General features: G+C 41.8%; 2 protein-coding genes and 2 long non-coding RNA genes across 5 annotated transcripts in view; 2 read left to right on the top strand and 2 right to left on the bottom strand.

Annotated features, from left to right (window-relative positions):
• LOC142890843 (uncharacterized) overlaps window positions 1–2,987 on the bottom strand; it is a 40,186-nt gene extending 37,199 nt beyond the window's left edge. The window contains exon 1 of the long non-coding RNA XR_012927136.1: window positions 2,875–2,987. This is a non-coding gene — a long non-coding RNA (uncharacterized LOC142890843). The remainder of the gene's footprint in view (window positions 1–2,874) is intronic.
• kera (keratocan) lies at window positions 2,742–8,404 on the top strand. Of its 2 annotated transcripts, none has more exons than XM_076030119.1 (3): window positions 2,742–3,032; window positions 6,647–7,522; window positions 7,681–8,404. In XM_076030119.1, the coding sequence occupies exons 2-3, from the start codon at window positions 6,661–6,663 to the stop codon at window positions 7,848–7,850; spliced, it is 1,032 nt and encodes a 343-aa protein (XP_075886234.1). In that variant the 5' UTR covers window positions 2,742–3,032; window positions 6,647–6,660; the 3' UTR covers window positions 7,851–8,404. The 2 variants fall into 2 exon arrangements, with proteins under 2 accessions (XP_075886234.1, XP_075886232.1); XM_076030117.1 differs by lacking the exon at window positions 2,742–3,032 and adding an exon at window positions 5,220–5,333.
• Window positions 8,405–10,162: 1,758 nt separating this feature from the next.
• epyc (epiphycan) lies at window positions 10,163–20,593 on the top strand. The gene is made up of 10 exons (XM_076030090.1): window positions 10,163–10,414; window positions 12,543–12,741; window positions 16,712–16,877; window positions 17,228–17,725; window positions 17,987–18,211; window positions 18,952–19,155; window positions 19,399–19,557; window positions 19,657–19,859; window positions 19,995–20,090; window positions 20,244–20,593. The coding sequence occupies exons 2-10, from the start codon at window positions 12,550–12,552 to the stop codon at window positions 20,412–20,414; spliced, it is 1,914 nt and encodes a 637-aa protein (XP_075886205.1). The 5' UTR covers window positions 10,163–10,414; window positions 12,543–12,549; the 3' UTR covers window positions 20,415–20,593.
• On the bottom strand, window positions 13,499–22,359 carry LOC142890816 (uncharacterized). Its single transcript, XR_012927128.1, has 3 exons — window positions 22,221–22,359; window positions 21,733–21,831; window positions 13,499–14,615 (listed from the first exon to the last, which is right to left on the bottom strand). It is a non-coding gene; the product is annotated as an uncharacterized LOC142890816 (long non-coding RNA).
• Between the last annotated feature and the right edge of the window lie 203 nt (window positions 22,360–22,562).

Here is a 22,562-nt window from a genome sequence, read left to right as displayed (position 1 = left end):
ATACTACAGCTTCAAGATATTAGCTTAAGATACAAAAACTTTAAGCCTACCCCCTGACAAAACCTACACATCCCATGATTATCCCAAGAACTTTATATTTTTGTAGTCCAGAATCTCACTCCTCTACTCCAAGACAAGCAGTTAAAGTTTAGTAAAATGGCTTTGTCCTCTCTTTTGTCTGCATGCTTGGCCAGTCATCGGATACTTCATGTTCCCAAAGCTAAGATTGTGGTCAAGTGATAAAACAATTCTTTCTTGAAACCACTGCCAAAGAATTTCTAAGGATTTTTTTATTTACTTTTAAGTTTTTTTATCAGTATTAGACTGGTTCACCTCAAAAAAAAAAAAAAAAAAGCCCATTTGTTGTGATTTGTGGTTAGCATTTTGGCCAGTTGGTGAGGAGTCTGAGGAGTGAATCTTTTAAGATGTATGAGAGTGGAATAAACCAACAGAATCTGCACATTCCTTTCAGTTCCTGGGTCTTTCATAAAGTTAGCAACTTTATTGACATGAGTTCTCTTTCCTAATTTAGATGTTAATGAGACATAGTTTCTATGTCCCAAAGAGTAGGTCTGAGTCATTTGTTTAACAGTCACGAAAATCTGTGACCAAATTGTGCATGAGCCATCAGGAAAAAAGCATTACAAGTCTATAATTACCTTGTCTACATTAATGCATGTCCATAAACTCAAAAAACAAAGTCTTTCTAACTTGAAATATGGATAGACTTTTTTTGCCTGTATCAATGGCTGGAAGAGTTTCACACCAACTGCAACAAAACCACTAATCCTGTCTGCTCCACAACATGAGCTGGAAGCACTGGTTTCCTGCATGGCTATCAGTCAGGAGTCTCAGACTGGGGCAGACACAGTGCGTAGACAGTAGGTTGGTTTATTAGATACGTGGCATTTATAGCTATGTGAATTGTTCCCACATGTCCGACTTGCTTCATGCTGGTGCTTGTGATAAAATGCAGCTGCAAATCTTGGGAACACCCCTGAGCTTGAGGAACTTATTTAAATGACAGTCAGTTAGTCGGGGGTCCATGGCAGGTAATGTAAATGTCCACAGCACCCCATTGGGACGAAATGTCCTGCCGCAACAACACGTTTCACATTTGCTTTGACAGCTTTTTCTCACATCTTGTTTACGTTTATATGGTAATTCTTACCGATTTTACATGTAAGCCAATTTCCTCCCCGTCCTCCCTCCTTAAATCCTGACCAGAGCTCCTGCTGCCTGTCTGGACAATAAGCCCTTTATACAAACTTTAGCCACACATCCTCCCGCATGCCTTGATAAGTGAAAGTATAATCAGCTGTTGCAGGCTCGCTGCCAAGCTCCGACTATCCTCCATTAGTCCTGACCATCTCCAGCTGTTCTCTTCATCGTCTCATTTCATTATTTTTAACTGGTCTTCTCACTTTCATCTTCCAACTTACATTTTTCTCCTCAATTTAAAGCATTTGGTTCTTTTCTAGCCATTTGTGAGATAGTGCCCTAGTTCTTTTATCTTGAGCTCTTGTATATTTCTTCTTTCCTCACCCTTGTCTCATAAAGTCTGACCCATGGTCTCCATATGTGCCATCTGTGGCCTGACACGCAGAGCTGAGAGATCAGACGTAGGGCGAGGACCTGTGGATGAGTGTAAGTTCCATGTCAAAGAATGATTTAAAGATTGCAATTGTGCATTTAGAGACTCTAAGGCAGGCATGGGCAAACTTCAGCCCGGGGGCAATATACGGCCAATTAAGTTTTAATCCTGTCAGCCTAAGTTGAAGAACTTATATTATTAGTAAGTTTGAGGGGTTTCAAATACAGATATTTTGTTGCAACTGCTTTTGTTCAATTGACATTAAAGCCCATTTTCTACATATCCCATGATATATTTTTTCCTCTTATGAGGTGCGTCACCAAACCATCTGCTCCTGTTCTGGCTGCTCGGTCAAATTTTAGAACCCATTGTGGCCCACCAGTGAAAAAGTTTGCCCACCCGTGCTCGAAGACATGGTGACATGCAACATCAAGAGATATCCTTCCAGTGCAACAAGACGATACAGATAACCATTACAAACAGGGAATTTGGCCTTAAATCTTAATTTTTTTGCATGCATGTTGCAAATTTCATTTTCTGTTTGCACTCAAACAAAAGGTATTTCACTAAATCTCACCAAGCACTAATCCCAACAAACTAGGCCAGTAACTCTTAGTCCACCCTGCCAACTTTACTGGAACCAAAATTTTCCTTTTCCTAACATTGTTTAACTCCCAAAGATGTGGTTGACTTTTGCTGACAATTGTGGTCAGGAGCTCAAGTGCTACCACAACAGTGTGCCTCTTGAAATTCCGATGTGTAGAAAAAAAATGTTTTAGAAATCTGCAGTCATACTTAGTGAGCACTAACTGGTAGGTGTGATGAGGAAAAACTGCAAAAATGCAGAGGAAATTTTCTGTAAATCTTTAGGTGTGAATGGCCAACTGCAGACCCATTTAACCTTCTTTCTAAAATCACCTGACAACCTAATAAACATGCCTCAAAGCCTTTTGACTTGAAATAGGCTATAAACCAGTCACGCACCCAACCCCCAGAGTAATGGGTGAAGAGTACATCCTCCATTGTGGAACAAATGGGTCATGTGGGTGGAGTGACAGCACTTAAGAACACTTAAAAACTCAACACTGATGACCTCAATGCCTACAAAAACCAAATAGTCATGCAGGGATGATGGAGGGGTGGGTGGGGGGGGGGGGGGGGGCTGGGCTGGCAAAAAAAAGAATTAAAAGAAAAAAAGAAAGGACATCCCCAAGTAACACTGCAACGTCCTCCCACCAACAACAACACACATGCTCATTCCTCCCGGTTCCCCAGCTTACCCAGTGAAGGTCCAAGGTGCAGCCCAAAGGGGAAATCAACCCCACTACTAGAGGAGGCTGGCTGGGCTGAGACCACTTCCAAACCCCTGGCACTGTGGATCAGCTGGTCGCTGCAGATAAAGAGGAACAAGGCGTTGCTTCATCAGGTGGAAAAGCAGGTAAAGATGCTACGATTTATGAAATATGAACATTGAAGGGAGGATGATTGATTAGGGCATTGGCAGTAAATTGTGCAGTGCCCTTTAGACTGTGTATGACTGACCTTATCTTTACATTTAATGTGGTGCAACTGGTCAGCCTCTGACTCAGAATGTTTAGATAGAATGTCTGGCAACCAGACAAAAATCTGCCTGTGCTCGACATATAAATCTCAGTGATTACATGCCCTTTTTTTCCCGGCAACAAACTTCAGAGACTGATGGCTGGGCTCTGTTCTCATCAGTTTGTTTACTCTTACTCTCCAACATGACTTAAACCTGAAAATATCTGAGCAACAGAAAACAACAGCTGCCTTGTTTTGGGAATTGCGCTTTTTTTGCTGGAAAGCCACATTTTGTTTGACCACATAATAATTACTTTGCAAGTTTGTAAAAAAAATTTTAAAAAGCACATTTTTTTAAAGCTGGTGCTATGCTCGTGAAACGTACATAAATATGCACTCAGTTGTGCAATTATCATAACTGGCTGAAACACAAACACCCTGGCAGGAAATGAGCATTGTCACGGTTCCCTCCATATGTTTCTCCTTATTCCTTTTGAAAACCTTCAAACCAGATTCTAGAAAATAGTTTTCACTTTTTGTCTGTCTTCTGTTTTGCTGAGGCATGCAGTATTCTGTCTCACCAATGCTGCATAAATGATACACCCAATAACATTTCCTAATGAAAAATTTAGTTAATTTAGTTTTCACAGTATACAGCACATTTTTATCCGGCAACCCTGAGGACCCTTGTTTGCAGCTGAAACATACAAACCTTCTGGATCCTTCTGTCTTTTGTTTCATATACGATTTAAATATTACTTGTCACCAGTTAATCAATTTGCCCCCAAGTCTTTCATGATCCAAGTCCTCTTTAAATCTCTCACTGGCATGCAGAGTTGATGAAACACACCACTGAAAACCGATCTGAATGAAAGGTTTCATGTGCTACCAAACAGAATCATTTTCAGATGGTTTCTGCTTGATTCTATACTTGAAAGGTTCTGGGTTTTTTGGCCAATGAGACAGAAAGACCGAGTGAAAGAATATGACAGGACAAAATGTTACTTTACTTTTGAAGACCAGACATAGTATTCATAAACGATAATTGGTTTTATGTAGACAGAAGGTCTAAAGGATGGTATGTGAATGGAGCAAGTCGACATCAGTAGAAATCACCTGACAAGTCAAGTTTGTTGGAACACAGAGTCTTCACAGCAAATGTGTCCATTCAGCAACTAAGCAACCTCGTGTTAGACATGCAACTCTATAAATGTGCCTTGAACAGTGCGTGGACATATAATTGATTGCAGGGGATTTGCTGTTCACGAAGAGAGGAATGATCACTGTTGACCACAGCAGCTTCACACACATGAGAGGAGCTCTAATGGGATTAGGCGGTTGATCTGGGATCCATGTTGCCACTATCCTCACACGCCGCCGCTGAGATTATCCCACTGCATTGGAGTCTCTTCCGTCATTGCTGCAAATTAGAGCAATCTCATGTGGGCATTTCAAAAGGTCGTCTGACGGTAGCTAGCTGGGACATAAACACCATGTCTGGCAAACTGAAGGGAAAATCCCTGTAGATTAAGCCAGACCTCTCTCTATCACCTTTACATCTGTGTTGGTGTCTTGTAATTGGTCCTTTTGCATCAGAACGCACTGTCGTAGAATATGAACAGAGTGAATGCCTTCCTAATAATGCAGGTGAAAATCTAACATTTCACCAGATGACCTCTTACAGCTTCAGTGAGTTGTCGAATGCAACTAGACTCAGCTGTGTTTGTGCACATTATGTTTTCTATTCTGTCCATGTTGACTCGAGGCATTGTAAGACTTTATTAATCGCATAAAGAGATTAATTAATCCTGATCGCGGCACAAAATTAGCACTGGGGTCAGCAAGGGACTTTGAGGGATTTGTGCGTACAGATCAGCTGTGCCATGCTGAGGGATGAAAGGGTTTGCACATCATGTGGACATTGGCAAACAAAAAACAGGTATGGGCTCGCATTAGCCCTCTCCTAACTGGGCCACGTCTCAAGTATTGGGAAGGCTTAGCGCACCATAAACCACCTCTGACCTTTGATCTCAGAGGAATCTCATTGGCCGGGAGGAGCTTTGGTGTCATCACAAGGCGCAAGCTGGCACACGGTGAATGAAGAGCTCACGGTACAAATACGAGGTAGTGAGAGGTGTGACACTGTCATTTGGAACTGGAGCGGATAACGTTCTTTGCTGACACCGAAAAGTTCAAGGTAAGCTTGGGTTTTAGAGCCATGATTCAAGACAGTGTTGGTAGTTTGTTTGATGCTTGTGTTGCCACATGGGTTTCCCCTTCGTGAAGAAGAAGAAAGCTTGGAGCATTTTCTTTTTTTCTGCACAGTGGAGCTGGCGTACGTCTTTTAAACCAGGTGTGCCGTCTCTGTCTTTGAACTGCAACCACTTCATGGAAAAGCATAGCCTTGGCTGAAATACGTTCCAGCTCAATGTGGAGAGCATCAGGAGTTTAGACAAGCACCAGATGGCAGCTTATAGGGATCCAGTTGCGCCTTGGGTGGATAGAGGGTCAAGCAGACTGGAAATCTTGTTGGATTCTTTCGGCTCTAATATTTTTAATTTTTGGACACATGGTATTTCAAAGGCTTATTTTGTCATTGAAAAATCAGTTTTGTCATTATTTGCAATGTAATAATTAGCAAGTAATTTTCCATAATTGGCTAAATTAAGTGACATCGTTTTGCATGACTGGTTTGCTGCTGTGCTAGAGGTGTGACAAATGAGGATTTGTGGGAAATGTGGTCCTCTCATCAGTTCCAATTTACCAAATTGGTAGCCACATACCTTGAAATAGGACCACAGTAAAAAACTTAAAAGCAAGATTTATGGAATGGAATGGAACATGCTTTGCAGCAACAACTTTTGCTAGGATTTGAAAACTTAAAAGCAAGATTTATGGAATGGAATGGAACATGCTTTGCAGCAACAACTTTTGCTAGGATTTGTGTTCGCCAGTGAGTGAATTGCAATCATCACCTCCGCTGTCTTTTGTTCCTTTACTTCTCTGAGTAGTTAGATCCATGGCAACACTCCTTTTTCACACAATATTCTTCCTATTGAGCTGCATATCAAATCAATCAAATCAAGACCAGACAAGTCTAAACATCATCAAAAGCTTCTTCTTCATCCTAACAGCAACACGCAAAATCCTCCAAACTTAGCTTTAGGTTTGTCTTAATGCAATTTGAGTTGACCTGACTCTGCATCCTGTCGATGTCACGGAAGTCACTCAAAGTGACCTCCGTGGAATAGCTTACTCTGTTGACAGCTGGTGGTAGAATTTAACAATAATCACATTAGTGAGCAGGACAAACAGGAAGACAGGTGGTAAATTGAGATACATTTTCAAAACAGTATTTTTTGACATTAATTTCTACTATACTTCATTGTGTGTTTCAACTACAAATGTTTGATTTTAAACTTGTGATCGTTTTCCTGAAGTTTATATAGTGCTTTACAGTACATTACACAGCTGACCATTTTTACTGTTTTGTCTCTTGTGTTATTATAGCCTTGTGTGGTGAAATGGCCCATCTCCTGAGTCTACTCTGCACCTTGCTCCTGGTTGGTTCAGCTATTGGCCAGGACATGCCTTATGAAGAATATATGGCCCAGCTCCAAGGTTGCCCAAAGGAGTGTCGCTGCCCACCTAACTTCCCTCGTGCCGTCTACTGTGACAGTAAAGGCCTGAAAAGTATCCCCAACATTCCTCCACACACCTGGTATCTCTACCTGCAAAACAATCTGATTGAAGGGATTACAGCTGATTCCTTGCGAAACGCTACATCACTGCGTTGGTTGAACCTGAACCGGAACAAAATCACAAACGAGGGAGTGGAAGATGGCGTCCTCAGCTCTATGTCTCAACTGGCACACCTCTATATGGATGACAACCTCCTGTCTTCTGTGCCAACGAAGCTGCCGGCAAGTCTCGAGCACCTACGTCTCTCTCGCAATCGTATTTCCAAGATCCCTTCAGGTGTCTTTAATGGGCTGAACAAGCTTAACCTCTTGGACCTCCAGGGGAACAAGCTGATGGATGATGCGGTAACTGAAGTAAGCCTAAAGGGTCTGAACAATCTGGTGCAAATCAATCTGGCCAAGAACCAGCTAACTACCATGCCCCTCGGTTTACCACCAACTACCACCCAGCTTTTCCTGGATGGCAACAACATTGAGAAGATTCCGGCTGGATATTTTAAAGACTTGCCCAAAGTGGCATTTCTGAGGCTTAACCACAACAAGCTGGGCAGCGGCGGTGTTCCAAAAAATGTCTTCAATGTATCCAGCATTTTGGACCTACAGCTCTCACATAACCAGCTGACTGAGGTCCCAGTCATTCCCTCAGGTCTGGAACACCTTCACCTTGACCACAACAATATCAAAAGTAAGTATTTTTAGCAAAAGTACCCAATGTATGTTGTATATTTTATGTTTTATATTTGCCTTATCTGGAAATGTATAATACAGATGTTTTTGTGAACCTTTCTAAGCAGAATTAGAACTTCAACTTTAATAAGTTCAATGTCCTTCTGTTACTCACAGGTGTGGATGGTACAAACGTTTGTCCCGTCGCAATCAACACTGTGGATGACGCCGTCAGTGAGAGTGTCCCTCGTCTGCGCTACCTCAGACTGGATGGCAATGAGATTAAACCACCAATTCCAAACAACGTCATTCTGTGTTTCCGTCTCCTCAGATCAATTGTCATCTGAAAAAGCACAAGGTGACATTAATGAGGTTCAACCACTGCAATGTGGATGTCACCCTCCCAAAAGAAATAGTGAATAAGAGCAACAAAATGGGAAAGGATGGACTGTTTGCATGTTGCAAAACATTGCATTCTAATTTGAGAAATTAATTTTACATTTCACTAATTATAAGAAGTTTCTCACAGTTCCAAAAAGATTTCAGCGGACTTTTAATCAAAAATAAATAAATAAATAAAAACAACATTTGACGAGGAACTGAGTTATGAGAAGCTTTCGAAAGTTTTTTGTTGACCTAGTTGTGCCTTACTCTCTTGAAAATATATGCACGATCTACAATGAAGAAGTTTATGTGTAAGTGTTTGGAATTAAGCATGGAAATTCTGAAAAGGGAAAGTGGTTCTGTTAGATCTTCTGAATGTATATCCTTAGTTTTTTTTCTCTTTTTTTCCCATCATGGCCAGATACTGTTTTGTTTAGCCAGTTTGGATGGAAAGCAAAACCATTGGTTCTGTGTTCCTTGTGGGTTCATTAACTTTGCTTTTTATTTTTATTTTTTTTTTTAACAATTTAACAATTATTTACTGTAGATAACTTATTTTTTTTTATTTAATAGGGATGGTAGGGATATTAGGTTGCTAATAACCCTGTAAATATTCATGGCCAATATGTCTTCATTTTGTATTTAAAATAAATGTGTTTTTGTTTTGTTTTTTTGTTTTTAATGGCAACATTTTTTTAAATTTCTGGTCATTGTCTTACAACCTGTGCAAATGTCTTCAGCTTCAATAAAACTTGTATGTGTGCTGCAGTGTGTTGCAGATCTTCTTTATTAATACATAATATAATATATAAATACACACATATATAATTTATACACCCGCACATATATACACATATATATATATACATATATACACACACACATTATATATATATATATGCATATATATATATATATATATATATATATATATATATACATATATATACATATATATATATATATACATATATATATATATACATATACATATATGTATATATACATATATATATACATATATGTATATATACATATATATATACATATATATATATATTTATATATATATATATATATATATACATACATATATATATACATATATACACACACACTAAGTACAATAAGTCATTTGTACTGATTTTGATTTTTTTTTTTTAGGCCCCTACATTGAACAAGAGCAAAACATACATTAAATATAGAGAGAGAATTCATAGAAGAAAAATAACCTGTTGAGATTACAACCCTGAGTAACTATTACACTTTAATACCATCACAGCTCAAGAGAAACCAATAATCATAACTCCATTTCAATATCTCACAGGGCTGCAATGATATGGGTCAAAAGACAAAAAGATGCAGCAAGACAAGACCCTCATGCCACTGGCACACATGTATTGTACAAGGCTATATACAGTAGAGCCAACTGTTTTTTCCAGGTTAAAATGTACGAGGTTTGAATGAATGTGAGTCTAAGCTGTAACAGGTGGAAGTGTGTTCTGATCTTTTTTCCACCTGCATGTCACATATTTGTAAAGAGCATTTGAGAGTGGAAGAACGAGGAACGAGAGGCAGGTCAAGACAAAAAGGTCATTATGAAGCTGACTCGCAGGTCTTTTTTTTTTTTTTTCAAAGATATAAATACCCAATGAGTCTTTGAGAGGTGAAGCATCTCTTTAACAATGAAATCTGTGTGCCGACACACAGGACATCCTGGTACCCAAATAGGCCCATCCTCAGTCAGGTTTGACTAATAAGATATCCCATGACTGGACTGGGATCTGAAGTGGAGGCAAAACGTTTGACGAAAGAGAAATTAGCCCCGACCTAAAAAAGGGGGGTAGGACGGGCAGGGGCCTTCTTCCAAGCTGGGACTTCCTCTCAGCACCATGCTAACATGGGCTCTTCACAGAGGTCCCATTGTGCACAAGGCGCCGTGGATCCCCACCATATATGAAAGCAACACATGCCAGAGTTTCACCTCAGGGGTAAAGGCAGATAAATATTTCAGTCTAATTGAGCCACACTCCTAGAAAAATAACAGGAAACATTTGTAGGGGATAAAAGGCTATTTTGCCATTGGGGGTCTTTCCTCTTTCTCTCCCTTTGCGCTTGGTGTCTGTCAGTCTCCCTGTGTGTGTGTGTGTAAGTGTGTGTGTGTGTGTGTGCGCGCAATGTGGGGTGGGTACACGGTGAGTGACCAAAAGCAATCTGCTCTGGTCCAATCAGTCTCAGTGCCTACCTTCACACATAAGCGGCAGGGCACTCAGGTCTGCCAGAGCGCACAGACCCACACATACACACTCACACTCACTCACACACACACACACACACATACTTACACACTTGTCACATTCTCCCCTACAGACACACAAACGCGCGCACACACACACACACACACACACACACACACACCCTCCCTCTTCAAGGCACCCTGTGCGACCTCTCACCATTGGCCGAGTCCCGGAGCCCTCAGCATCTCCATCACGGCTGAAGGGACCATTCGGGAAAGCAAGAGACAGAGGTAAGCCTTCTTGGTGCTATCTATCAAGCTTCTATCATTGCTTCTCTGGTGCACGGAGTGCTAGGCAAGAGAGTTGTCCCACTTGCCCCCTTCCAAAAACACCGCAATTTGGACTTGAGCACTGGGGCCACTTTGGCTAATTAGCCAGCGGCTCAGCTGCTTTGTGTTTTTCACTGAGGGATTTTTTTTGGGAGCTTTGCAAGGGACTGAAACAAGGACATGTTTGTGTTTGTTTGGGTTTTTATTCTTAGTGCTTTGTGATAAGTTTGCAGGTGCTTTTTTTGACAGGTGCTTTTTGCACGAGTTCATTTTGGTGACAGTGATCAACATTGTGGTTTTGGTTCTTTCATCAAATCAGTTTAGTTCGGCCACTCAGCTTAGATACTCAAAACTACGTCTAACAATTTCCATTCTTGAAAAATGTCTAGACGGGTGAACATGCTCAGCATTTTTTTTTTTTAGTTTTCTCTCGAAAACAAAATCCTATTATTTTACTTAAAGTATTTTGACCCCCTTGCTTGGGAAGCCAACATCCAGTTACCTCTGCAAACAGTGTGTAAAGGGACATCTGTCAGGTTTGGTTTTGGATTTTGATAGAAAACAGTAGGATCACTGGCTATCAGGAATGCCCAACAGGGAGCCAAGCATAACACGGAGGCAGTCTAGAGTCTACAGTTTACACACTGCACACTGTGATGGTCTGTATAAAAGCACACCTCTGTTTTTCACAAAGTCCCTCTCTCAGTGTCAGCATGTTTGACTTCAAAAAAATCAATTTGTAAATGTGAAAGTCACCCTTATATTTAGGCACTCAGGTCATGGCGGACATTTCAATTTAAAAATGACCTGATTTGTTTGCATGAAGAGCCTGTTTATTTAAATCAATAAATATTGATTTATGAGAGATTTATGAGTTCAATAAAATACAGTAGGTGCATTTTTCAGGATGTCTGTCCTCAACCCAAGAGAACTAAAAATAGCCGCCAAGCTTTTTCATACTCTCTCTCTCTGAAAGATAGGTGTGTTGAGATAGAACGTATCTGTGAGTGGAGAACGTGCATGAGTGTGTGTGTGGGTGTGTGCGCGCGCGCGCGTGTGTGTGTGAGCAAGCTCCCACACTTGCTGAATGAAGCTTTTCCTTGCAGCCGTAACTCACTGCCATCCTGTCCACAAACCTCGAAGGAATTTGGAGTTTGAGTGTTGAGACAGGCAGCGAGCGGGCCTCATAAAGGCCCTCTGTAAAGGGTGAGGGGTCGAGGTAACTTGGAAACCCGTCCCTCTCCCTCACCCTTCCTCACTCACTCCATCTAACCCTGAGGGCCAACATCTTGTCCACTCTCCCCCTGTCTTCTCTTACGCTCCCTGGCTCTCCACTTCGCTGCCCCGGCCTGGAGGACTCACTTCAAACTCCTCTGCCATTTTTTCCATTTTCTTTCCATCTCTAATAAGTGACTCACGTTACGATTGCTGTGCTAAGTCATTCTGAAGTGACAGCAGATTGATCCCAAAGTGTTCTGTCAGTCCAGCTACCTAATTAAACCATAATTAGCATATGTTTATCTCGTTAGCGCCGCCCATCAGGGTTTCAAATTTATGAACTTAGCTGACCCCTTTAAGCTCGCAGATCTGGGCTCCAGGGTAAATAGGTCAGGGCTGCGCAGAGTACACCTGTACACAACACTTGGTGGAAATCACACACACACTGATTTCAGGTCTTTTCTGTACCTTAATTTCCAATTTGATGCCAAGATTTTTCTGCCCTGGTGTTTTTTTGCCCTGTGGCATTTGCTTGTGGATGCTAAAAAAAACATGACAATTCAGAGTAGCACCCTATCAGATTAACCCAGTTGCTTGTTGTGAGTCGGGATGGCTGCTCCTGAGGTTGGAAGCTGTCTGCACCTCTAACGAGTCCCTTGACCTCAATGCTGTGACCCAGAGGCAGCAACATGGTCTGTGCAATAGTTATATCACCAACATAAACACATGCTTTAATTGTGTACATTTACTTAGGACTCAGGACTTGTTCTACAAGTCTCCCAAGAAAAAAAAAAATCTACTTTTACTGCATCCATGCTTGTGGTGTGGAGGCCAACTTCCCCTCTGTCTTTGAATGTCTTTGCCTATTAAGGTGGACTATGAGGATGCTTGTGCGACTCGTTCTGGGACTCCTCGCCCTCAAAGTGGTGGTGGCCAGCCCCAGATTTTCCCGGCAAGTGGACTTGGATACATATGACAGCACCAGCTATGACGTGGATCTAGACAATTTCAATTTGGAGAACCATGATCTCTATGACTACGACGACAGCCTGACAATTGATGATCCTCAGGTAAGAAGCAAACGGGCTGGTCAGATGACCTCCACCTACTCATACTGATTTAACTACAATGTTTAATTCCAGTTTAACTCCTGAGGTCTCTCCAGCCATGTTAAACAAGGTGTGGCAGGACGTCCTACTTAATAAAGAATCTTCTTCAGAGGGTCTCCAAAGTGGACCCTTAAACTGTTAGACTGTTTATGCCACTCATTGGCAGAACTGGAAATGATTAATTAAAGATGAACGGTTTCGAGAACCACACACAGTTTTGTCCTTTGGCTTCCTTTAGAGACACAGTGACATGAAGTGAAGTTTTGGTGCTGGTCCTGAGCCGAGGTCACACGGTTCATGGACATCTTGCTGCCACCAACTGAGGCCATTTGGAAACAACAGAAGCTCTTCATTGTGGCCCAAATAGTTGACTTTCATACATTGACCAGCTGTCTAGGATACACAAACCAGAATGTGCCAAATCTGAAAGCTTTTAGTATCTTGATGGATTAAGTGTGGAATCTGACAATATTCCTGACTTGCTCGTGGATATTTTTGTTTTGCTGCAAAAGCATTTCTTTTTTTTGTTTGACGAAACTGCTTTAAGTCACACAGAAGTCCAACACACTGCAGAATTGCATAAAAAAACAGATGAAGTCTGCACAGTCTGCATTAATAATTTTTTCACAGTGTTCAACAGGCTGTCCATAACTTTTCTGTCATTACGTTACATTTCATAACATATTGTGCCACATTCAAAGACTGCAAGACAAGACTGTTGTTTTTGGTTTTTTGCTCACTTGAACCAAATTCACCTCCACACGAGACCTTAAGAAAATATAAGCGGCAAGCAAGCAAGAGAGTAGAGAAAGGGTTACAAACTGGATGCTGTGTTTGCCAAGATCTTTTAAATCAGCTCAAGCTGTGCACGATGTGGCAAGCCTGCAGGGCGCGCTGGCACGGCCAGCTTTAGCAAAATTTCATGTTCCCATTTATAGGCCTTCGCAACAAGGAAGGCAATGTCAGGATGGCACGTGGAACGCAGTGCACGGTGGCGGCTTTTCAACAGGCATCTTTTGAGCCGGAGGCCTAAGTTGAACCTGATGTGGCTTGCTCTCACACCACTGTTGGCTGTCACCAGAAAGTAGCCCAGCAATAATGCAGGACTGAGCAGGACACTCAAGATAACATTCAGCTATGAAGTTTTTTTGTCATCTACTGTGGCATAATCCTGCAGAAAAACATACATTTTAGACTATTACTTACTAGAGCTTTGCAGCTGAGCGTTTTGCATTTCAGTGCTGGGTTGAGGGAGACTGTATTGCCCTGATAATTCTCTGTGTTTAACCCCGACAGGCTATGACACATTGGATAGTTTTGTGGGAGTCTGTGGAGGCACAAAGAGTAGAAACACAATATTTACAGATTAACCAGGTCCTTCCTGTAAACATTAAGCTTGGATTTCAGGTATTGCAGAATAAAGAATGACATTTGGCAAGGATGCGTGTCGATTATATTTTTTGGCGATAACACAGCTTTGTAGAGAGATAGGGCGCTGATTATATAAAAAAAAGATCATATGAGGATTAAATGGATTTTATTCATGCACATGCATGCATGCATGCACACATCAGATGTCAGGGGAGAAATTAAGCGACAATGAGCTCCAGGCCTCAGGAATGCTGACTTGTCACTTTCCACATCCAGCTGTTGATATTTCTTTTCTTTTCTCTACGGGGCTTGCAGCTTTGGAGAGGAGTGGAGGCTCATTTTTATGTGTTACCCAAGCACATTGTCTGCAGTCTGCTGCATTCAAATGAGTCTCTGCACATAGTTTAATCAGTTGCTTAACCAGGTCCTGGTGGGGATTTTTGACACCGCTGCACAATTGCCACCTGCAAAATAGAAATCACAAATAGTTTGGACATTGTCCAATCCATCTAACATTACTTAGCATTGAAGTGAAAACTGCAAACATTTTTTTTTTTCAAATACCCAATTAAAACACAAATTACACAAAGTACAACTGTTTGCTTCATCAATTGTATTGTAATTCGACAGTTGATTGTTCATGTAATTCTTAGCAGGGTGCAGAGACTGACTCACTGTTGATTTGTCAATCATTGGAAAATCACTGTGGCAACACAAACAAATTGTTAATATGACAAGTGGGCAAATTCCATAATCCTACTATCTACCACTACTACTACTACTACTACTACTACTATTACCTGACCGCTTGATTTAAGACTGAAAAGATGCTGTAAGGCATAAGTGTGATACGCTGGTGGGAGTCAGTGCCTTTGCTCTATCTGAGAGTATGTAGTTATCAAATGACTAAAATGAAATGAAAAAATACCCAGCTTACCTTCACTGAATAGATGCACTTGTTGATATATCATACATGTTGGCAAAAGTTTGCATAGCATTTGGCGTTTGCTCGGTTTGCTTACATTTTCCCTGTGCATTCTGTTTTCCCATGATGTTTCCACAGTTTTCTCTTTCTCTCTCTACCTCTCTCTCTCTCCCTCACTCACTCCCTCTCTCTTTCTCCAGTATTTTCGGCTGCCAGCCTTTGGCCTCTTCTTTCCCCCCTGGGTGCATATGTTTGCTTTGGGGATGGGGAATGTTGAGGAAAGAGCAGCAGCGAGTTAACTGTGCAGGACTCGTCAATAGTCTACCTTGTTGTATCCCCTACTGTGGTTAAGCGAGGCTTTAAAAATGTGACTTGCAGCTTTATGCATCCCTTCGTTGGTGCATTTTAATGTCACAGATTGATATTTGGTGAGACACGAGTTTTGGTCTATGCGTCTGATGAATGATTGGGCTAAGAAATGTTGATTTTTGACACCTTTTGGCATTTGATAACTGTGACTGTGATGAGCAGAGAAGACTAATACACTCTCTCAGTGCTACCATGTGAGTCTTGGTTCCACAAGGACCATTCCCCCTTGAAGGGCTGAGTCTGCCTTGATGGGCGTGAGAGAGGGTGTCAGGTGTTGCCTGCGCTGCTGTGTGGGAATCCATTGCCCTCATCTGGAAACAGATGGAACTTCAGCAAATGGATTAATACTTTCCTGAGGTGTAGGATGATATAACTGTAGTCCATAAAAGAGTGTTTTTTTTATATATATAATCAACGAAAAAAACAAAATTAGTATTTCAATTTTAGGATGTACCTCCTTAATTTTGTCACAACTTAATTAGAGAGTAGTTTACTAGACAAAATCTGGTTGATCACACTGTATATAGCTTATCTTGACATAGTAGAGTAAAGTGCGTAGGAGATGTTGACAATACCATGACCCATCACTCGTTTTCACGTTTTGTGCTCACAAAATTACCTTCAGCTACAAACTAATGTGTATTTAATATCCTTTGAAAAATTGTTTTGTATATGCAAAATAATCTATTTTACAGTTAAAAAGTCCCAATGATTGTCACATCTCCAAGAATGTGAAATGTGTCCTCCGCATTTGACCCATCCCCTGAGGGAGCAGTGAGCAGCAGCGGTGCTGTGCCCGGAACGTAGTGTTAATGGAGCATGCATCTCATTGGCTATTGCTGTCTTCACCCTCAGTCTTCAAATGTTCCTCGCCTGCCATCTCGTTGAAGCATGACATCAGAAAGTCACTGATTATAGCACGAAACGCAGACTTACTCTGCAGCTTCATTAGCATTTGTTCTTTGACCCCACTTACGATTCCTCATAGCAGAACTTTGTGTATTTACAGCATTTACAACATGTTGAATAAGGGGTTTGAAAGGACAAGACAAATGCCGCTTATGAAAATTGATAAATGGTCTTCGGGTGGATGAGTCTGGAATAGCAGGGAAAGTGATTTAAAACAAAATGTGTAAATGAGTGGTCGCAGCATGACACTATACAATCTCTGTCACACATTTTCAAAGGACCACTGCTTTGACAAAGCCTTTGCTATCGTAGTGTTCCATATATTTTTCTAGCTAACTGCTGCCGTCTTTCCCTCAGATAGAGATTGGAACACTGGCCCCACCCGATTATAGCTACCCTGTACCTGAGGTTTCCCTGGACGAACAAGAGCAAGAGGAGGAGGAAGAGGAGCCACTAAAACCCCAGCTCACCCCTCAGGGATCAGGAGGATCTGGGGTTCTCATGGGCCCAGACACACAAAAAGGTCTGGAAAAGGACGCAGCGCTATTAGATCCACACATGCACCGAGAGCCACAAAGTACTTGAAAAGGTTTGAGAGGTTGGAAAGATGGCTGACAAGCAGCAGTACTCCGAATCGCTAGAACATCTAAAATCTGGAGCCACTAATATATTTCCAAAAATGATCCCGTTACTTCCACCTACGATCATCTTCTCTTTGTGCTTGTCTTCCATTTAACTCGCTGTTGATGGTTAAATGTGTCGCTTTTAATGCCTGTGTTCACTGTCTTCACTATGCCTCACCATGTTGTCATTGTGAGTGCCACACCCCTTTCATCTGTCTGTTCATTAATAGCTAATCTTGTCTTTAACAAGAGGTGGAGCTGCGTCTGACGCCCATTGACATCCTTCATGTCTCCGGGGATTTTGGCGGCTCTGTGGCCTCTGGGGCCTCTGGGGCCTCTGGAGCTTCTGGGGTTTCTGGGTCCGGAGTCTCGGGAGAACTGGTGGACTCCAGTGCCTCTGGAGGCTCTGGTGACATCATCCTGATCTCCGGAGCCTCTGAGGAGTTGATCAGCTCTGATGGGTCTGGGGAGTTCTTGACATCTGGGGATGTCTTGATATCTGGAGATTTCTTGATATCTGGAGATCTCTCCGGCTCCGGTGATATGGCAGGGTCCACAACTAGTGGAGCCTCCGGAGACCTTGGCTCCGGAGAAATTGGCATTGAAGTTGAACTCTCTGGAGAATCTGGGGACCACACTGGGTCAGGGTTCTCCGGAGATCTCTTGGGCTCAGGGACCTCTGTGAGCTCTGGGGCCTCTGGGGAGTCTGGGGAGTCCGGAGACCTGGCCATAACGTTGATTTCTGGAGGTTGGTATTTAAAAAGCCCAAAACTGACGAGAAAGACGATTCATTAACCTGATTGTCATTATTAATGTTTAATTATTATTGTCTTAAATTCCATTTAACTGTGTTAAATGTTGACCCACTAGATCTACTAGTTGCACTGTGTTTGTGTTTGTTATAATCATTCTTCTCCCATCCCTCTGTCCTCCTTTTTAACGATTTGATTAACTGTCTATCTCACCCCCCTGTCCACACCTCCTAAACAAAACCCTTGACTCTAACAAGAGGAGGAGCTACCCCTCATTCCCGAAGCTATTCCCAGCGAAGCATCAGGTGCTTCAGGGGAGATCTCAGGAGCTTCAGGGGAGACCTCAGGGGCCTCTGGGGATGTTGAAACCTCTGTGGATCATGAAGCCTCTGTAGACTTAGCTGAATCTGGAGCAACAAGTGTATCTGGTTCTCCAGATGCAGAGGTCCCTGATATAGTTCTGGTCCCTGACACAGATAAAGGTCAGTATATGAACCATGCCTATGCCAACAGTATGAAAAACATAAGCTAACATAAGTCCATTAAGCCCGTTAAAAAAGTAACAGCAGATGTGTCTGTGACAACCTCTGAGTTGCAGCACAATGAATAGACCACCATCTCCAAGTGCAAATTTAATTATCATCCTTACTGTAAATTCAAATTTTGCAAGATCATCATCAATTTCATATTAATTATGCCAAATAATTGACTTGGTGACAAGGTGTTGTAGCATGCCATTGTAGAAGAGCAGGGATTACTTGACTCCTTATAGTATAGAATTATTATCAAATCCTGTATTTTTAAACTGCCAATCTTGCAAGAGCAGAGGCTCTACTTTGCTGACCTTTGACTATTTTTAAGTACAGTGCACCATCTAGTGGACAAAAAAAGTCAGTTTAGTTCAGAATTCTTGTGAATTAAAAAATTTAAAAAGTTTGTCCTTGTGACAATTCCTTAGAATTAATTTTCCATGAGCTTTACCATTTCTTGCTCCGTCCCAGGACAAATGACAATCAGAAATGTTGTTTCTAACTTAGCTTAATAGATATCAACTGCTTACTAACCTGAAGTATAAAATCCCTTTTTCCATTTAATTGTGCTAATAGACTGTGCAAGTGATTACTGCGGCAAACAGCGGGAAACTGATTGCCAGAACTTTCTGTTCCACTTCCACCCTGAACTAACCTGTTCCCTTTAACACCTAACTTGTATCTCTAACAAGAGGAGGGGCTGCTCCCAACCAAGCCAGAAACCCCTCAGGAGGGTGCTGGCACTGTAGAAGGCTCAGGGACCTCTGGATTGCCAGAGCCTGAGGAACCTGAGGAGCCTATTGAACCAGATGAACCCGATGAGCCTCATAAGCCTGAGGAGCCTGAAGAGCCTCATAAACCTGAGGAGCCTGAGGAGCCTGAGATTGACAGGACAGGTTTGTAAAGGACAACAAAGGTGTTAAACTCCGTGAGGAAAGATGGATTCTCATCATTTCCCCTCTGGAACTTTAAACCATGAAAGGCCGGAATTGACTGTTTTGACTGGCTCTGGATCAGGGCAGTTTAGGGTGGAGATTTTCAAATTTTATCCCATGACACAACTTTTGCACTATATACCCTCAACATTTACCTTATTCATCATCACCTATTTTCTTCTCCTTCCCAACTATTTGTTGTAGGTATGCCCACTTGCTTGCTCTGCACGTGCATCGGCGGTTCAGTGTACTGTGATGACCTGAAGCTGGACAGCGTGCCACCTCTACCCAAGGACACCACTCACTTCTACGCCCGCTTCAACAGGATCACCAAGATCAACAAGTCCGACTTTGCCTCCATGAGTACGTTTCCAGCTGGGTAGTTACAGTTACAAGGCAGCCAGATTGATTTTATGAGTTTTTAATTTTACTTACTTACATCAAGCTCCGGTCTTCTTTCAGACAAGCTCAAGAGAATTGACCTCACGTCCAACGAGATTGAGACCATCGAAGACCAAACATTCATAGGCCTGCCCGAGCTGGCCGAGGTGGTGATACGAGAGAACCACATCTCACAGCTGCCTGGGTTCCCAACGACCATGACGCTGATTGATGCCAGCCTCAACAACATCGGCTCAAAGGGAATTCACCACGAGGCCTTCAAAGTGTGTACAACACGCATGATTAATAGGACACACACGGCAGACTGCTATCACTGCTGTCTTATTTCTTCTGTCTTACCAGAATTAACACACAATAAATGTAATTCATTCACAAAAAATTTAATTGTACGTCACCAGGATATGACAAGCCTGTTGTACCTGTACCTGACGGACAACCGCCTTGATTACATCCCTGTGCCTCTACCGGACAGCCTCCGATCTCTACACCTACAAGTACGTCTTGTATCACATCGCATTACTGCCACCAGGTGGCCAACGTTGGAAATTACATTTGCAACGGCGCTCCAAAAAAGTGCCCACTATTTTTCAGATAATGTTGCGACGTAATGTTGCTCACAACGCGTACGTCTCTATCGTCTATTGCAGCGCAACAACATTCAAATGATGCACGAGGACACGTTCTGCAACTTGAAAGACTTCAACTACATCAGGAACGCGTTGGAGGACATCCGTCTGGACGGGAACCCCATCAACCTCAGCAGGACCCCACAGGCTTACATCTGCCTGCCCCGTATACCCATCGGGGATCTTATTTAAAACACACTCACACACAGTTCTTGCACACTGACTCCATCAAACACAACCACACGCATACATCCTTGTACATAGACACACACACACACACACACACACACACACACACACACACACACACACACACACACACACACACACACACACACACACACACACACACACACCAACATGGATGCTATTTATCACATCCCAGAAACCTTCAGAAATGCTGCTGATGTTTACTACAGGTCAGTAAAAAGACAAACGGATGGTTCTCAAATAACAACCAATAACTTGTAGTTAACTACTAACAGTAGTTAGATTCTGGTGATCATGCACATACACTTGCTTTGCAGCACCCACTTCCTGTTCCTGCAGTGAGACAATTGCTCTCAATACAATCAAAATGCACGTACACACACACACAAACACGGTGTACACATGGACACGTAGTTATTTGCATACATGCATGCGCGCGCGCACACACACACACACACACACACACACACACACACACACACACACACACACACACACACAGAGGACAAACTGTTCCAACAACATGATCTAGAGTAAACAACGTCATCAAAATTCTCAAAAATCATGTTTGTTGCTATTCAGTGTCTGGCAAGATTTATAAAGAAAAACAGTAAAACTGTTTAAATGTTTGTTTTTGTACAAATAAAAAAAATGAATATTAATAATATTAATGAGACACCTAACACTTTGTGGAAATGTATACTAACATAAACTTATTGAAGCTGGAGATTAAAAGGTCAATTGAGTATCTGAAGCAATAAAAAATGCATTGAAACACAATCATCTCTTAAAGTCTGTACTGTAATATAAAAAATATATATTCTGGAGATGGGAAAAAACTTTTTTTTTTTTTTACATGAACTGTCTTATTAGGTATATAACATTTCAGTGATGTTTTAACCATGCACAATAGCCTGAACCAAAGATTGAAATGCATAGAGTAAACAAGACATGTTTTGATTTGGGATGGGCGGGGCCTTTGATCTGGGTTGTGGACGTGGGTTAATAATAATGCTGATAGTTTGCTACTGTGTGCTCTGTATGGAATAACCACAAGTGAATAAAGTTTAAATGAAGACCTCTCCTAACAGTAGTGGCTGATTTTATTTTTATTTTTTTATGCCAATAACTTGAAGGACCGTTTTCCACGAAAAAAAAAAACAAACAGTGTATTTACAACAAGATGAAGCCTCGGAGATGTCAAAACAAAGTGTTTTTGTTGTTGTTGTTGTTAATTTTTTGTTTGTTTGTTTGTTTTTGGTAAGTGAAGGAAGCACTACTTCCTGTCGCCAACTCTTACCTTGTCCTCTTTCCCTCAGTGTCTTCTTCAGATGCTCCGTGCAACCTGACTTTATCCTGCTCCACACTCCACCGTTCCTTGTCCAAAAGCATCTTTTTCCTTCAGCACAAAGTACAAATAATGTCACGTTTGAGCACGCATGGTACCACACAAGCTAAATTGTATACCAATTATGCAACTTCCCCACAGGTGTTAAAGTCCCAGTGATTGTCACATCCCGAAGGATGCGAAATGTGTCCTCCGCATTTAACCCATCCCCTGAGGAATCATTAGGTGAACTGGTGACAGTGGTAGCACCTGTGAGTTGTGTTGTTTTTTTCCCCCCACCATTTTACTAGTTTCACTCATACTTCAAGACGGGCACACTCAGAGCAAATTCAACAGAATTCAGAGAAAATTGAAAACTGCTAAATAAAAAATGATGGTCGTCATTTGTGTTTGAATAAGAACTTTTTAGCTTGTTTTCACCCCTGTGTTCTGGCACGCACCGTCGTTCAAACAGGACATTTTTGGTCCCCTACTTTTGCAGATGAACACCATTGAGAAAACGTTACGTAAAGCCGTCAAAAAATACTTTTTTCGTATTAATGCTTTCTAGAAAGAAAGAAAGAAAGAAAGAAAGAAAGAAAGAAATTAGACGTGTAAAGCCGTCAGACAATGTCGTCATTTCTAGTACCTCTTATCTTCTTCTATTGCTTTACGTTAGGTGCGCGTCAGGAAAGTAGGCGCGGTGGCCGAATTTCTCACTATTGCCACCTAGGGTGATTTATCTGAACTCCAAAAATATGCGTCAAGAAAATCTCTCTTTCTCTCTTTCCCTCTCTCTCCCT

This window comes from Nelusetta ayraudi, unplaced genomic scaffold, assembly GCF_046127955.1.
Source record: "Nelusetta ayraudi isolate G7.1 ecotype Tasmania unplaced genomic scaffold, CSIRO-AGI_Nayr_v1 ptg000027l, whole genome shotgun sequence".
NCBI classification, from domain to species: domain Eukaryota; kingdom Metazoa; phylum Chordata; class Actinopteri; order Tetraodontiformes; family Monacanthidae; genus Nelusetta; species Nelusetta ayraudi.
Note: the sequence above shows the minus strand (reverse complement) of the source record. Positions and strands in the feature narration are given on the sequence as shown.

What these genes read in the sequence shown, in the direction of transcription:
- epyc (XM_076030090.1), top strand. Translation starts at nt 12,550, where the DNA reads ATGAGGATGCTTGTGCGACTCGTTCTGGGACTCCTCGCCCTCAAAGTG. An exon ending in CATAACGTTGATTTCTGGAG is followed by an intron (nt 17,726 to 17,986) that starts GTTGGTATTTAA and finishes GACTCTAACAAG; the next exon opens with AGGAGGAGCTACCCCTCATT. An exon ending in GCCTGAGATTGACAGGACAG is followed by an intron (nt 19,156 to 19,398) that starts GTTTGTAAAGGA and finishes TATTTGTTGTAG; the next exon opens with GTATGCCCACTTGCTTGCTC.
- kera (XM_076030119.1), top strand. Translation starts at nt 6,661, where the DNA reads ATGGCCCATCTCCTGAGTCTACTCTGCACCTTGCTCCTGGTTGGTTCA. An exon ending in TGACCACAACAATATCAAAA is followed by an intron (nt 7,523 to 7,680) that starts GTAAGTATTTTT and finishes TGTTACTCACAG; the next exon opens with GTGTGGATGGTACAAACGTT.